Source organism: Chenopodium album, chromosome 4 (assembly GCF_948465745.1).
Source record: "Chenopodium album chromosome 4, dcCheAlbu1.1, whole genome shotgun sequence".
In the NCBI taxonomy this organism is placed as follows: domain Eukaryota; kingdom Viridiplantae; phylum Streptophyta; class Magnoliopsida; order Caryophyllales; family Amaranthaceae; genus Chenopodium; species Chenopodium album.
The window spans coordinates 1,538,814-1,554,879 of record NC_137837.1 but is presented as its reverse complement, the minus strand read 5'-3'; the positions used below and the strand labels follow the sequence as shown (position 1 = coordinate 1,554,879).

At 36.3% G+C, this 16,066-nt stretch overlaps 2 protein-coding genes and 2 pseudogenes across 3 annotated transcripts; all 4 read right to left on the bottom strand.

The window, feature by feature from the left end:
• Positions 1 to 1,644: 1,644 nt before the first annotated feature.
• On the bottom strand, positions 1,645 to 3,039 carry LOC145629837 (25S ribosomal RNA; annotated as a pseudogene).
• A 2,304-nt stretch (positions 3,040 to 5,343) lies between these two features.
• LOC145626665 (pentatricopeptide repeat-containing protein At2g34400-like) lies at positions 5,344 to 6,412 on the bottom strand. The gene is made up of 2 exons (XM_081679133.1): positions 5,483 to 6,412; positions 5,344 to 5,349 (listed from the first exon to the last, which is right to left on the bottom strand). Exons 1-2 carry the CDS (start codon positions 6,410 to 6,412, stop codon positions 5,344 to 5,346), a joined length of 936 nt encoding a protein of 311 aa, XP_081535259.1.
• Positions 6,413 to 7,067: 655 nt separating this feature from the next.
• On the bottom strand, positions 7,068 to 10,753 carry LOC145628442 (putative pentatricopeptide repeat-containing protein At1g26500 pseudogene; annotated as a pseudogene). Its single transcript, XR_014111448.1, has 3 exons — positions 10,587 to 10,753; positions 7,933 to 9,662; positions 7,068 to 7,577 (listed from the first exon to the last, which is right to left on the bottom strand). The product of XR_014111448.1 is annotated as a putative pentatricopeptide repeat-containing protein At1g26500 pseudogene (transcript).
• Positions 10,754 to 11,282: 529 nt separating this feature from the next.
• Positions 11,283 to 15,567, bottom strand: LOC145628441 (protein DETOXIFICATION 42-like). The gene is made up of 13 exons (XM_081680735.1): positions 14,669 to 15,567; positions 14,334 to 14,455; positions 13,743 to 13,946; positions 13,450 to 13,631; positions 13,173 to 13,308; positions 12,987 to 13,083; positions 12,796 to 12,896; positions 12,546 to 12,709; positions 12,292 to 12,363; positions 12,050 to 12,166; positions 11,853 to 11,948; positions 11,642 to 11,763; positions 11,283 to 11,540 (listed from the first exon to the last, which is right to left on the bottom strand). The coding sequence occupies exons 1-13, from the start codon at positions 14,743 to 14,745 to the stop codon at positions 11,498 to 11,500; spliced, it is 1,533 nt and encodes a 510-aa protein (XP_081536861.1). The 5' UTR covers positions 14,746 to 15,567; the 3' UTR covers positions 11,283 to 11,497.
• Between the last annotated feature and the right edge of the window lie 499 nt (positions 15,568 to 16,066).

Below are 16,066 nucleotides of genomic sequence, written 5' to 3'. Positions count from 1 at the left end.
ATATGATACTTATATTACAAACATGAATTGTTAATTCAAATATATCTATCAACTCAACGCATCACATCACATCAATCAACACACATGTGAATAGTAGTATGATTGATTATTCATAGTTACATCATAACGTTTGTTCTTTTCCATTACATTACTATTGTCATATCAAGTCACATCACATCACTATTATGGTTATATGACATCATTAGGGCAATAGCAATAAGAGGTTTGTGGGAACAATTTAGAGGTTTGTTGACAAACCTCTTGTTGTTGGGTAGAGGTTTGTAAACACAAACCGGTTTGATTTGCTTACTTGGCAAAAATGTGAAGCTTTTAACTTTTTTTTTAAGGAAAAAAAGTTGTAGGGCCCACTATATGAACCTTTGAACAAGTTTGTTTATTGTTGATGAAAGGTTTGTTAAGTGTGAGGTTTGTATGATGATGATATGGCAAGTAAACAAACCTCTTAGAGGTTTGTTCTATTGCTCATGCCCTTATCATACTTATATGACATCACTATTGTCAAGTCATATCATATAACATCACATCATTATAAATATAATTACATAATTAGACATCGTTAAATTAATAAATTCATATATCATTATAGTCAAGTTACATCACTTCATTATACTTTTATTACATCATTATAATCAAGTCACATCACATCATTATACTTATATGACATCATTATATTTCAAAATTTCAGAATTTCGAAATAGAAACAAAACTCCTTCTTGGTACTTTATAGACATCTTTATAGGTGTCTTATGGTTTCGAATTACCTTATATGACCCCAGGAGTCACCCCACACACTTAGTTCATTTTTTGAAAAAATGTCAAAAATTGACCTGAAATCGTGTATTATAGACTTCAGTTATGTACAATTTTTCACTTTTTTGAACCCGGAAAAAAAATTTACCGAGGTGCATCCCATGGACCCCAATACACGCCGGGAGCCCATTTGGGCGGGTAAAACCATCCAATATGCCTTTAAACTGTTAATTTACCTATTTACAACTTGCACCATGTTCATAAACTCAAGGTTACCACGGACATTTATGACAGTATATAATAATCATATATGGTTTCAAACGACATTATATGATCCCACAATGTATCCTCTAGTATCTCGAGACTTTTCAACACCGGATCCAGAAACCTCCGAAATTGCCCAAAAAGCGTGAATTATAACCTTCAATTTTGCAAATTTTCAACTTTTTTTTACCCGGAAACAAGAATTGCCGAGAAGCTTCCTATAGACCCCAATACCCTTCGAGAGTTCAATTGGGTGGGTGGAACCATCCAATTTGCCTTAAAGCATACAACTTATCTGTTTTCGTACACGCCTTTTGTATTGGCTATAGGCTTTCACGGGACCTTTATGTACCCGACTAATGGTCATATATGGGTCGAAATAACATTATATGACCTCGGGATGCATCCTGTAAAATTCAGTGAATTTCTGACATCGGGTCCCAACACCTCCTGGATTGCTCCAATTTCGTGAATTATAGCCTTCAAATTTGGCTTTTGTACATAATTTTTTCACCTAGCGTGATTATGCATCTAGGTACTTCCACGGGCTCCCTAAGGTCCTTGCGAGTCGTGAATAGTGCCCGAAACCACCTCATTCATTCTTAATCATCATGTTTTAAGGCAAAGACGACATACCCTCAAATGACAAAACTATTCGTTCGTATGCCTTGTCCTTGGGTGCACATGTCTTGAGCACATGCCACAGGCCCCCTTGCACCATCCAACACCCCAACACTTAGGCTTTGTGACTTGTCTCAATCCCGCACTTAGAATTTTTTAGCATATAAGATGCACTACTAACTTCGTTTTTCAAAATATAGGTGTTTTTAGGGAATAAGGGGGATGAACGAATCGAAGCGACATAGGACTGAATCTTAGTGTATTGTAGTAGGAAGACCACTCTTCCACTTATAAGTGAATCAACGGTTCCTCTCGTACTAGGTTGAATTACCATTGCAACACTGTCATCAGTAGGGTAAAACAGACTTGTCTCACGACGGTCTAAACCCAGTTTTCGTTCCCTATTGGTGGGTGAACAATCCAACACTTGGTGAATTAATTTTGCTGCACAATGATAGGAAGAGAAGGATCAAAAAGCAACATTGCTATGAACACTTGGCTTCCACAAGCCAGGATCCTTGTGGTAACTTTTCTGACACCTCAAGCTTTAAATTCAAAAGGTCTAAAGGATCGTTAAGCCACGCTTTCACGGTTCGTATTCGCACTTAAAATCAGAATAAAACGAGCTTATACCCTTCTATTCCACACGATTTTTCTGTTCTCGTTGAACTCATCTTAGGAAACTTGGTTATCTTTTAGCAGATGTGCCGCCTTAGCCAAACTGCCTCTGTCTGGATTGGCCCGCAAAGTGAACCTTAGGTCTAAAAGGAAGGGTATTGCCCCGTTTCCAACTCACGGAGTAAGTAAAATAGCGTTAAAAGTAGTGGTATTACACTTGCGCTGAAGCTCCCACTTATCCTACACCTCTCAAATCATTTCACAAAGTCGAACTAGAGTCAAGCTCAACAGTTGATTCTACCAAGCCCGCCCATTCCCTTGGCTATGGTTTCGCTGGATAGTAGCCAGTGGGAATCTCGTTAATCCATTCATACATGTCACTATTAGATGATGAGGAATTTGGCTACTTTAAGAGAGTCATAGTTACTCCCGTTGTTTACTTGCGCTTAGTTGATTTTTTTTCACTTTAATATTCAGAGCACAGGGCAAAAATCACACTGCGTTAACATCCACGGGGACCGTCACAATGCTTTGTTTTAATTAAACAGTCAAATTCCCCTTGGTCCGTACCAGTTTTGAGTTGACTGTTTGACACCCAAAGCGGCTGACACGCGACGACCTGCTCTCGCCACGAAAGCGGCTCGAGCAGTCCGCCGACAGTAGACGAGTTCAGGACTGGGACCCCCGTGCCTAGCTCTCAAAGCCAACCTTTTCCCGAAGTTACAGATTCGTTTTGCTGACTTGTCTTGCCTACATTGTTCCATCGACCTGTTCACCTTGGAGACCTGATGCGGTTATGAGTATGACCGGGTGTAATCGGCACTCGATCCTCCGAATTTTCAAGGGCCGCCGGGGGCGCATCGGACAACACAAAACGTGCGGTGCTTTTCCAGCCGCTGGACCCTACCTTCGGCTGAGCCGTTTCCAGGGTGGCAGGCCATTAATATCTTTATTTACATATGAATTTTTTTTTTTGGCAGGTAAACATAAATATTTTGAAAGTACATATTGCGACAAATCTAACAAGACTCCTATACTAACATACAAATCACAGAATATGCTTAAAAGAGAGTATGAGCAGTGTAATATTTTTAGCGTTGTGGTTAAAAAGGACTCACCATCACATTCAACCTTTCCTTTCCCAATCACTTTGCGGTCTTTGCCACATTACCGGCTCATAATAAGCCCCAAACCTCGAAAATGTGCACCAAGGGACTCCTCAGGATCCTTCATCCTCCCCCCTTTTACCCTATTTCCCCTGTTTTTCACTTTAATAAAAGAATATTTTTCCAAAGGATCATAATCAATAGCAGAGATAGAAATGAAAGAGGTTTATTTGATTTTATTTTATTTATAGACAATGAGGTGATTATGTACTTACGCTGTTACGCATATATGCTGCCAATACTTCTACAAATCTTGACGTCCAAAGACAATTTTCTACCTCTGGCTGTAGCCATAATCTCCATCCAACAGTATGCTAGTAGTTCATATTTCGATTCCTGGAACAAAGTGGCTGGCTGGCAGCTGCAATCATGAGGCATTGAGGCATCAGACATTAATATTCATGAAAAGCTGTCGACAAACAACCTGATGCTCAGGCCATAACTTTCCCAAAATTCATTGCCCATAGATTTAACGACACTCGAAATTTCAGAGATTAGTCACAAAAGTAACTTTCACAGTGGGCAAGAGCACCTCTTTCATCCTCTTCCTCGTGTACAGTCCACCAAAGATCAGGGATGTACCCGTCATCCTTGAGTGCAAGCAGTAAAGAGTTCAATGTTGCATAAACTTCAGCAGCCTTGAAGCAAAACTGATCTCCAGCAATAAAACAGTGAGCCTGATCTCGATAAAAAATCCAACTAATCCCTGGATTCTTCCTCAGACCCTTCTCCTTAAGATGCATTCTTAAATCTCTCACCTCTGACCAACGACCTGCATCTGCACAGATGTTTGAAAACATAATATAGTTTCCGGCATTGGTAGGTTCTACTTCCACAAGTCTCTGGAAGACAACTTTAGCCAATGTCAATTTAGAGTGGGCTCTACAAGCACTAAGAAGAGCCCTCAAGACAGAGGCATCTGGTTCAAATGGCATTGAATCGATAATTAATCTTGCTTCATCAACATATCCAGCACGCCCAAGCAAATCCACCATGCAACCATAGTGAACAAGTATCGGGGTTACACCAAAATCATAAACCATAGATTTAAAAAGCTCCAAGCCTTTCTCCACCATACCAGAATGGCTACAAGCAGACAACAATGACAATAAAGTCCTCCCATTTGGTCTGAACCCAGAGCTTAACATCTGCGAGTACACACACAGAGCATCAGTTACTTGACCATTCAAACCATAGCCAGCCACCAAGGCATTCCAAGAGCTAATGTTCTTCCGTTGCATGCTTTTGAAAATCTTCTCAGCATTCTGCATACTGCCACATCTTGCATACATAGATAACAAGGCATTTGCAAGTGACAAATTCAAGCCTCCAAAATAGTTTTTACGAATTGTGTAAGCATGTAGGCATTGACCTAGAGGAAGACTAGCTATGTCAATGCATGATGAGAGAATATTAATTATTGTTATAGAATTGGGTTCTGCTTCTAAGATCATTCTCTTGAAAAGTGACAGAGCTTCATGAGCCAGGTTGTTTCTCACATAACTAGCAATCAAAGAATTCCACAATATAACATCTCTGTTTGAGCACCTATCAAATAAATTTCTAGCAGCTACCTCATCAATACAGTTCACATACATTTCAATGAGTGCAGTACTTAATTCTATATTTACTTCAATCCCATGCTTCATCACATACCCATGTATTGATCGACCAAGATTAAGATAAGATTCTTCCTTGCAAACAGTAAGAACAGCAATAATCGTGTGCATATTAGGCTTAATTTCCAAATCTAACATCTTCTCAAAGTAGTTCCAAGCATGGTTTATTAATCCATTACCAGCCAGAGCAGAGATCATAATGTTCCAGGACACTACATCTGGTCTAATCAACTCGTCAAATAGCATCATTGCATCGTTAAAACAGCCATGACATGCGTAGATTCTCAAGACTGCATTCACAATTGATGTATTATTAGAAAGCCCATTTCTAATGAATTTAGCCTGTAAGGACCTACTGGCTCTCAATTCACAACCCGTTTCTAAACATATAGTTAAAAGAATAGTCATTGTAGCTTCATTTACTCTAAATCCTTCTAATTGCATCCTAGAAAACAATTTCCAGGCCTCCTCATGTCTTCCATACTCTAAGCAAGCTGATATCATTGAATTCCATATGGCAATGTCATAAATAGGAGCAGATTCAAATATCCTACATGAAGATTCTAAACAACCAGTTTTCACATACAAATTAACCAGTGCACTAATGATATGTAGGTCTTGAGCATACCTAAACTTTATGATCAGTTGATGAAGTTGCATGCCCAAATCCAGACAACCAAGTTCAGAACACGCCTGGATGGCAGCCAAAAGCGAAACTTTATCACATACTACCCCTTCGATCAACAATTCCGCAAAAAGCTTTAGCGATATAAGTTGATCACCAACACCTTTATAGGCATTCATCATAATATTCCAACTAACAACATTCTTCATAGGCATCAAGTCAAACACAACACGAGAAGCCCTCACATCGAATTTCACATAAAATCCAATTAAAGCAGCCCCAAGATAGCAATTTGAAGGAAAAACACCATTCCTCAAACAAAACCCATGTATCTCTTTCCCTAATCTCAACTGCACCAGCTCCCCACACGCGATAAGCAATGCCACCAATGTCACCGAGGTAGGCTTCAAATTCTCAACCCACATCTGCTTAAACAACAACAATGCTTCCCAATAAAAACAACATCCTACATAGCTATTAATCATCACATTCCACAACACAACATCTCTTTGAGACGTTTCATCGAACACATGGCGGGCATCTTCAAGTAACCCACATTTCCCATAGAAATCGACGAAGGAAGATCGAACCCGAACATCATTTATCAAATTCTTACTCTTGATCTTAGAATGGATCCTTTTGCCTGTTTCAATGGCATGAAGCTTTAAGCAAGCCTTCAAAATCAGAGGCAAAGTAGTGGAATCAGGTAAAATGTGCAAATTTTCCATCTGGGAAAATGTAAATAGGATTGCTCGATCATTTTTAAGTTTAGCTTGATCTTTTATCAATGAATTCCAGTGATTTGGGTCGATTTTGGGGGTATTATTGAGTGAAGAACAAAAGCTGTGAAACATTTCAAAGTGTTAGTTATACAGTTGATATTTGGCGGGTATTTAGGATGTCATAATATACAGAATACAAGTAGGGTTTTTTTTTTTTTTTTTTTTTTTTTTTTTTTTTTTAAATGCAACATTATTTGATACAAGTAATTGTATTTTAATATCACCCTTAAATTACCGATAAGTCTATCCAAATTTTGGCCCTTTTGGGACCATGGTCTAGGTCTAGGATGCACATACAAGCTAAGCTTCATATTATGAGATTAGCTTATACATGTATTTGGTATCTCGGGGTTTTGTTTTTTTATTTTATTTTATTTTATTTTTGTTTTTTTTTAATCCGTAGTATCAGTATGTGATTTAACAATTTGGGTATTACATGCCCATTAGATATGAGTTATGACTAATGCTAGCTACTCTTTCAATGGAGGTAAGATTATTATCCTTTTATAAAATTGTGGATGAGTTTTTGTAAAAAATATTTGAGGTTAAGACTGAAAAATTACATCAATAATGTTTGTATTATAAGTAGGAAGTTTTTTCCCCACAAAACATCGTAAGCGGCTTACTAAAACTAACCATTGAAACATCTTAGACAATTTAAGTGAAACTTTCAAATTTTGTACCGAGTAAGTAGTAGATCTACAACCAATCTATTTACACTACTTCTCTGGGAATTGACTTTTTTTTTTTCGAATAATAAATTTTTACATTACATTTAATCAAACAATTAGTCAGTAACACAAGCTCACTATAATATGTACAATTCTGTTTCATCAATTAAAAAAACTATCAAATACTCAAGACTTGCTGCTTTTTAATTAAAGTTTTGAAAGTAACCAAAGGTTGCTACCATGGGATTTGGGAATTAACCAACATATAGGAAGTGCATCAGTGCATGTTAGGATCCTCCCCATTTCTATGTCTACATTTCCTGTCTCCAGGTTATGACACCGAATTTATCGCCATCATGCAAAGCCAACAGTCAATTGGAGAAACATACTCACGGAGGATCTTGTGTCAGGAAAAGCTGACAACGATCACCATCCACCTCCTGAAAACATAAAAAAGAACTAGAATTACAAGTTTACTCCAATAAGTTCATAATTTACAGGGAGGGAAATGAGGTATGAAATCAGGCCACGCAGCAGTCAATTTTCTGCATGACTTAACCATGGAAAAGGCCAAATACACAAAGTCAAATGCTCTGACATTAATGACTTGAAGCCATAAAAACACAGAAACTGGTTAATTTCCACACAATCCAAGCAAATGAATATGTATAAATCAAAATTAAAGAATAAACGACATGTGCTGGAAATGGGAATGGTTAATGAGCAGCTTTATCAATATTACTCCGTATCATTTAAAATCATTAAAGAACTCATAAAAGGTTCTGAATCACTCACTTGTAAGTAAATGGGCGCCAAGCCGCCATTTATGCAAAAATAACCAGCTGCCATATTAAGAGTAGACAGTGACAACTAATCTCTGAACCCAAGACAGGACATAATTGGATTAGTACAACACCCATGGAAAATTCATAGATGTCAAGCCATCAGTAGCTACTCAAATGCATCTCTAGTTCTTCTTCTATCTCTAGTAGCCATTTTCTCCCCATATCTCAAAAATATGTCTGCTAAGTCAAATAATCCGACTTCTCTCAATTTCTTTCCTACTTCCTCAAACATGTATACACCTTCCTCATTTGAGTAGTAATGCAAGAATTTATTATAGTCAAATCTCGGCACCTGAAGGCCTCTTTTCAAGGTTCTTTCAGTGTAGTTAGTGGCTTCCAGAACTTTCCCCGCTTTAACTAAACCTCCAACAAATATGGAATCAAAATTTACAAGGGGATCATTCCCCTTTCTTCCTCTCTTTCCTAAGTGTCCTTGCAACAACATGATATAGGTGTGCATAATAGGTTCACATCCTTTTCTTATCATAAGCCTAAAAACTTCCGTTGCCTCACCTGCCTTCCTCATCTTAAGAAGTCCCTTGATCAAGGCATGGTAAATGCATATATCTGGTTTCTCAGTATTTTCCACAATCAAATATGCTTCTTGAACTCGATTCTTTGATACAAGCCCATATATTATTGACGCCAATGTTGCATCATCTGCTTGGATTCCTCTCTTCTGCATTTCTTCAAACACCAAATAAGCCTGGGAAAGCTTACCCCTTTTACACATCCATTTGATAACAATACTATATGTTGAAAGTCCAACTTCCTCCATCCTTTTAACCCTCATAGTTTGAAAAAGCTTTAGTCCTTGATCAAACTGATTATTCTTGAAGAACCTCTCTATCATCGTATTTACAGCATCTATGTCAGCTTCGATTCCTTGATCCATCATCAAATTCCACAATTTCGAAGCCTCAATCACGTCCCCAACATCACAAAACCCACAAATTAAGTGCTTATAAGTAGCCTGATTTGGCTTGATACAATCTTTCAACTTCACCACAATAAACTTAGCCTCTTCAACCAGTTTTTCCTTACAAAGGGTTTCAACAGCCTTATTTAAAGTATCCAAACTATATCCATACTCATGAGAATTCATCAAGTGAAAATATTCTACACATTTCTTCAACTCCCTAGCAGCAGCCAATGTTTTCAAAGCAATCCGAAATGTCCTATCATTAGCCATTTTTTGCTCCGCCACTTGACATAATAATTCCCAAAACAGATCTATATTTCTAGACTTACCAATCACGTCAAGCATCTTATTAAAGGAAACAGGGGTGTGGGTGAACTCAGGGCAGGTCAAGGTATACTGATAGAAACGGTAAACAGGCCGCCATGAAAGGGGAAATTTGTTGCATACTTGGAGGAAAAATTCATGATTAAGGCTGAATTGAGTTCTTAGGAGGTGCATTCGGAGCTTGGATTCTGATGCATCTTGTTGCTGGAACAGGATTGTGCAAACTTTAAGGAGATGGTCCGAATTGACAGGAGTCAATGAGTTAATTAGCAAAGGAGTTTGAGATTGGTGGAGAGAAGGATTGGTTGTGGTTGTGGTTGTGGTCGTGGTAGTGGTAGTGGTAGTGGTAGTGGTAAATGGATGTAGTGTGCGAGTCTGAGAAAAGAAGTTAATTAACGGCCTGGTGATTATGATTCTTCTAAAGTTCATCTGACCTGAACAAACCAGACATACAGCATATCAGGACTCCCAAGTCCCAAGGGACAACAGAACTTTGCTAAAACATATACAGGTAGATTAGAAATTTTCACGGTATCAGCAGATATAGGGTATCTTAACTTGTTTTTGCACATCATCGAAAACACATCGTAAAGAGAATACATAGTAGAAGTATAAAATCAGGAAGGAATAGTATCTCCAATTTTTTTCAAAAACCTCTTGACTCTAGCTCTGCTCACCTTAGCTCATTTTTGCTACTCTTAACTTATCTTTGCTTTACGTTTGCGCTAAAACTCATTATGATAAGCTGAGAACAAGTATAATCTAAAAATAATTCCACTTTGCCTATGCTAATCTAGAACCACAAAAATCTACAACCAATGTAAATACCCTACAAACATCATGCCCTCGGAACGAACCGAAAGTGTTCCCTTAAAATTTCTCTGTAACTATGTACCTCATATATTACTCAATTATCAATTATCAATGCCTGAAAATAAACATCTCTACTTGATTTGAATAACTAATAAAAAAAATTCCTTTTTTTTTTCACCAAAATTTTAAAAAAATTGCACTTAAAACGAGGCAAGTAAATTGGGATGGGAAATACATGTATTCATCGGCAATGCATAAGGGCTATAACAGATTCCATAGAAAGTAAATTAATCCCTGAAATAATGAACAAAGAAATTGAAAAAACTAAAATCCCAATAACAATAATATCAAAAAAATACCCAATAATATTGCAAACCAAAATACCAAAGAAATGCAATCAATGAACTGATCAAATAATCAATTGTCAATGATTTAAAAATCTATAAAAAAAAAAAAAAAAAAAAACAATAGCAAATAAAATCGAATTTGAAACGAAAAATTGGTAGTATAGTTGCGTTGAATTGTATAGCAACTATAAACAATACCTTAAAAAGCAAATGGAAAGGATATTTGTGAAGAAGCAAAGGTCGGCGGTCGATGGTGATAGACACGTCTGGGTAGCGACGAAGGCGGACGTCGGTGGTGGCTTGGTCGGTGAATCAAAGGTGAATTCTGTCTGAGCAACGAATTTGAAGGGGGATAAGGGTTTGGGGGAAAATGTTTAAATGGGCTGTTATTTAAATGAAAATAATTAATCCATAAAAAATACGAAGTAATACGTAGTAATTTGTGTAATAGGAAAAAAATGTAGGCTTTAGTTAGAGATTCGAGACTGACGTTTAGCGTTTCACTTTTGTATTACACAAATTCCTCGAATCATAAATTACTACGTATTACTTCGTATTTTTTATGGATTAATTATTAGTAACCGACCTAGCCGTGGAATTTGAAATCGGGTAGTAAAACGGAGAATCTGTTGCAAATAATATTTATAATTATATGTACTCCGTATTAAATTTGCTAAACAACTATTTTTGGTTTATTGTATTTACAAGTTGTGGAGTTGTAAATTTATTAATTTATAGCCTCCAAAAAAAAATGATTATGAATCTCAAAGAAGTACCAAAGAAGGCAAAATAGCACATACATACACAAGCTAAGGCTTGGTATTTAAGTTGTTGAACTTTGTGCTTTATATTACTGTCTAAACTAGCTATTAGCCCAACAATGCTCCGTGTCAATAATTGTAATATAAGATTGATGATCGAAACGTGGCGAGACAACACTTCTTTTTCTTGGGTTTTAAGAATAGTTTAGGTAGATAATATACATATAGTCATATAGCATAACTGCATAACCATTCTAAATTTCTAACTGTTTCTACATAGTACAAGCATCCCTCCTTGAACATAATATACGAAGTTGGGAAAATGTATCATATGTTATAAAACAGAATTTAACTCCTAAGGAAGCTCCAAGGTCCAGTTCCGGTTCCAATTCTGCCAAAAAAAAAAGTGTTAAGCTCATTAGATTCTTGATCATGAGAATTGATAAGGCAAAGCTTATTCCGAGCACTATTAGAGTGTTTTGATGGATATACCTCCAAAAACCAGCAAATGCGCGAAGGCTCATGTAAATAGTTAGAGCCACCCAGATACCGATGAAACCATAATGGGAGGAAAGAAATAACAAACACAAAATGCTCACAACAGCCACCATAACCTGCAGAGATTGAGAGCTTGGATCAGATATTCATCCCTAGATCAAGTTTTTAATTTAAGAAAGCAAAGTAGTATTTGTATGAGAAATACCATGGAAAAGGCTGAATATGCAAAATCAGATGCTCCAAAGTTGATGCCATCAAAAACAAAGGCCAACGCGTTAATGGGTTGAGTAAGAGCAACAAACTGTGATAAAGATAGCATAATTAGTTCAACTCCCTCAAGATCTAATTCATCTAAACAGTTGATAACTGAACATATGAAACATGTAAGAAAAGCAGTCATACTGGAATGCCTATAGTTATCAGGTTCAGGACATCGACATCCTTGGTAAACAATCTTGCTGCAAATTTTAATCCAAACCCGAGCATGAAACACAGGACCAATCCTAGAACAAAGCCTAGCTGCACATGTAACACACGAAACCATAATTAGATTATGGTGATTTTGACATGATAGCAAAGATACTGGTTCGAACATCCTATGTTTGTAATTGCAGTAAGGATCAAGGAAATAAATATCAGCTTGCCTGCAAAACTCTGGAGGCAGTCGATGTTGCTCTCTCAAAGTCATTCTTTGCAAAAGCACTAGCAAGTATTGCCTGTAAAATGTGGAGAACCTCTAAGACTCTAAAATAGACTTTACTCGGTCCATGACAAACAAATCTTCCACATCATGATATTATACTGTATACAGTATCAAAATGTAGTAACTTGAACTTGCATACTGATACAAAACAAATGATTGGACAATGGACATAAATTATGATAGCTGAAATGAAACCTGGCCAGCAACAGCGAGTCCATCAGCAAGAAGGGATGTCGCTAACCAAACTTGCAAGCAGACCTGAAAAGCGGCCATTGGTGTGGGCCCTAAGCGTGCAGCCATAGATGCAGCTAAGGTCACGCAGAATGTCACAGCTATGACCCTCATCAACAGAAGAAAGCCTGCAGGAAGAGGTAAAACTCAAACACTTTGATTACCATAAGTTGTGATAAGGGTACTTCAGATAACATAGTTAGGTAATTCTTACCATTTTTAAGAAATCGACCAAATTTGAGATCTTTCATACTGGGAGGTAGGAGATTGACTAGTTGAATTAGTCTCCAAAATAGGATGATTGAAATGAGGTACCTATTAAGATCAACATAGCAAATCAAACTAAGCAAAAAATACATCAAGTAGCACTTTTAGACATTATTAGAACAGTTGTGTAAAACTTACTGTGATATAACATGGGCAATTGCAGCACCACTAACACCCAACCGAAAAACAAATATAAAAATCGGATCAAGAATTATGTTAGTTACATCCCCTGCCACTGTAAATTGCAAGAAAAAGAATCGGTTAATGATAGCAGATCAAGGCCAGGCAATTAGTGAACCAAAGTAAGTTAGCTTATAGGCTCACCAGTAGCATACAGAGGAGTCTTGGTGTCCTTAAAACCTCGAAAAATTCCTTGCATAGCTAAGGAAAGAAGAACGGCAGGTGCACCAAGTGACCTCAATGTCAAGTACCTTTGAGCCGGGGGTAGCATAGTTGAGTCCTGGTTGAACATAATAATGTTGGAAATATGCAAGATTCTCAAATATAAAAAAATCAGGCTAATCACATAACAGTTAACAGAGGAATGGTAGTATATATATACACAAGCTCTTCACCGCGATTTATAGGAAAATGTACTTACAGGTTTGACACCCATATAGTTCAATAATGGTTTTGCTAGAGAAATGAGAAAAATCGCTTGAAGAAGTCCAAGGATTGCACCAATAACCAAAGCCGATGAAGCAGATGGTATGTTCCTCCTTTGAGGCTTCGAACTTTCAACACTGAAGCTGCTTGTTTCGGCCTTAACACTCTCACCCGAGTCTAACAGAAAATAACACTCCTAGAGTTCAGAATTCACCAATGTCCAATAATGTAGCAATTTTTTCAAAAACATAAAAAGTTGTTATTTCAAGACATACAAAACATAAATACCTGATTGAGGTAATAATTCTTTGGCTTCATTAGTACAATTTGATTCCAAAAATCCTAACTCTTGTTGTTCGGAACTCAATTCTGCCACGGCATCTTCCTCGGCCACGAAAGAAGTTGTTACACTTACAAGAGGGAAGATTGCAATTCGAGATACTTGATTGAAAAGAGCTATAGATACCCCAACAGCAGCAAGCTCAATAGGTCCTAACAAAGTTACATCAACCATAAAACCTCTTAACTTAAGAAGAAAAATAAAATAACACTAGTTTAATTTTACTTGGATAAGTAATAAGTAAACTAGTACTCAAAATAATGCATGCTTACATTAACTTCAAATTACATACATACACTATTCTTTTTTAAAATTAACAGACTATTTTCCTATGTACATTCCAAAATGAAATACTTCCTAACATTTATACTAAGGTTAACTCAAATTGAATGATACGATCTCACATGATAATGTTTTTTCCTACTCAGTATATATAATAGTGCATATAAATTACGAGGTTTTTTAAAACTCGATAGTAAAGTAGGAAAAAAATAAAAACGAAGAAAATAATGCATAGAAGCAAAAAAGGTACAACATACCAATTTGGCCAATGAAAGCTGTGTCAACTAAAGAAGCAATAGGATCAGCTGTTAAAGCCAGAGCAGCTGGTAATGCAATTTGTGATATTTCCACCCCAAGTTCATCCATCTTGAATACCATCCTATTTTACATACATCATGTAATATCATAAAACCAATCAAAAATTATAAATTTAAAAAAAAAAAAAAATAAATAAATAAATAAATAAAAACACTTTAAGTTCCATGTAACAATTTTAACATAACCCATATAATTTATAATATGAAATTGAAAAAAAAAATAGTAGCAAGAAAAAAATGGAAAAAATAAAGAAGGGTAAAAAAGGAAACTGTACCTAGCATTTTTGAAGAAGATGAAGAGAGGAATTTTGGTCTTTGTGTATGGAAAACATAATCCATCTTCTTCTACCATAGCTTTGAACAGCTGAAGCTCTTATTCAATTTAATGGGTTAAAGATTATATTTTTCTTCACTTAATAGTAAAACAATTCCACAAAATTGGGTGAAATTAATAAATTTTCAGTCTTTGATATAAATGATGCTAAATTCTATCAGAGGAGCTTAAAAACAGAAGAATAACACAAGTGCCAAACTTTTTCCAAAAGAAAAATGAAGGAATAAAAAGAGGGAAAGGATAACCAGAATTTTGGCTTTTTAAAGAAACAAGAATTTTGCTTCCTGTATTCTTATTTAACATGTACGGGTTGCATGGTTTTAGACGTTTATATCATGTGATAAAAACAGAGATAGTGAGAAATCAGATATAACTAACAAAAACGTTACAATATATATGAAATTTTCATAAAAGGTAAACGTTACAAATCTTCATAAAAAATCTGGTTATGTTGGTTACATAAAACTGTTCACCTTAACAAAATTTATGGTTCATAGATATAGATTAAAGAAGATATAATGAAAATACATGTTACTTAAATTATGAGTAATTTAAGACCTTTCTTCTTTACGAAATAAGGGAGAAAGAAAGAGAAACATTTATGGGGTCAGTAAAGAAAAAGGAATGAAAGACATTTGGACTGACTTTTTTTGTTTTTTATTAATTTGATTGTCAGTGACTAGTGAAGGTTTAATATTGACTAGTGAAGGTTTTATTTTTCTAGTTTTCTAGTGAAGGTTTTATTTTGGACTAGTGAAGGAAATGTTGACGAGTGTCTCACTGAATTCCATGCACAGTAATTTCTGAGATCCTTTCCTCAATTATATGAGCTATAATCAATGTGGCGGTGCGGTTTGAGTTGGAAATTCATCTGTACAATCGGTTATAACTTATACGTACCTTGGTATGGAGTTATATTCTGTATATTTTGTGAGGTCGAGGTGATGGAATAAGGGCATTACTCTCATTTTGTATTTCTGAGATCTATATATTTTATACTACCTCTATTACATATTATTTGCAACGATTTGACATAAAATAGAGAGGAAAAATGTCTAATCGTTGCAAATAATATGTAACGGAGGTAGTAGATAAGATATATTATCACGAGGAGAAAACCACATACATAATCGTTGCGGGTGGTCGGGGCTTGTGACGGCCGATACTTCAAGGCGGGCACAAGTGGGTTCGAACCACGAGTTCTCAATGCATCAAGTTGGTTTGGAGGGGAGCTATTATGCAATTAAGACACAATATCTATAGAACAAGCATACAAGCAAGGCAACACTTGGTAGAAGGGTAAAGCTTTCATTAATCATTCACCGAGCTTTAAATCCAT

Bases quoted from the DNA above. Each gene is read 5' to 3' on its own strand.
- LOC145628441 (XM_081680735.1), bottom strand. From the start codon at position 14,745: ATGGTAGAAGAAGATGGATTATGTTTTCCATACACAAAGACCAAAATT. The intron at 13,084-13,172 runs GTGAGCCTATAA...TGCAATTTACAG, and splicing joins GACTCCTCTGTATGCTACTG to TGGCAGGGGATGTAACTAAC. The intron at 12,897-12,986 runs GTAAGTTTTACA...TGATCTTAATAG, and splicing joins ATTGCCCATGTTATATCACA to GTACCTCATTTCAATCATCC.
- LOC145626665 (XM_081679133.1), bottom strand. From the start codon at position 6,412: ATGGAAAATTTGCACATTTTACCTGATTCCACTACTTTGCCTCTGATT.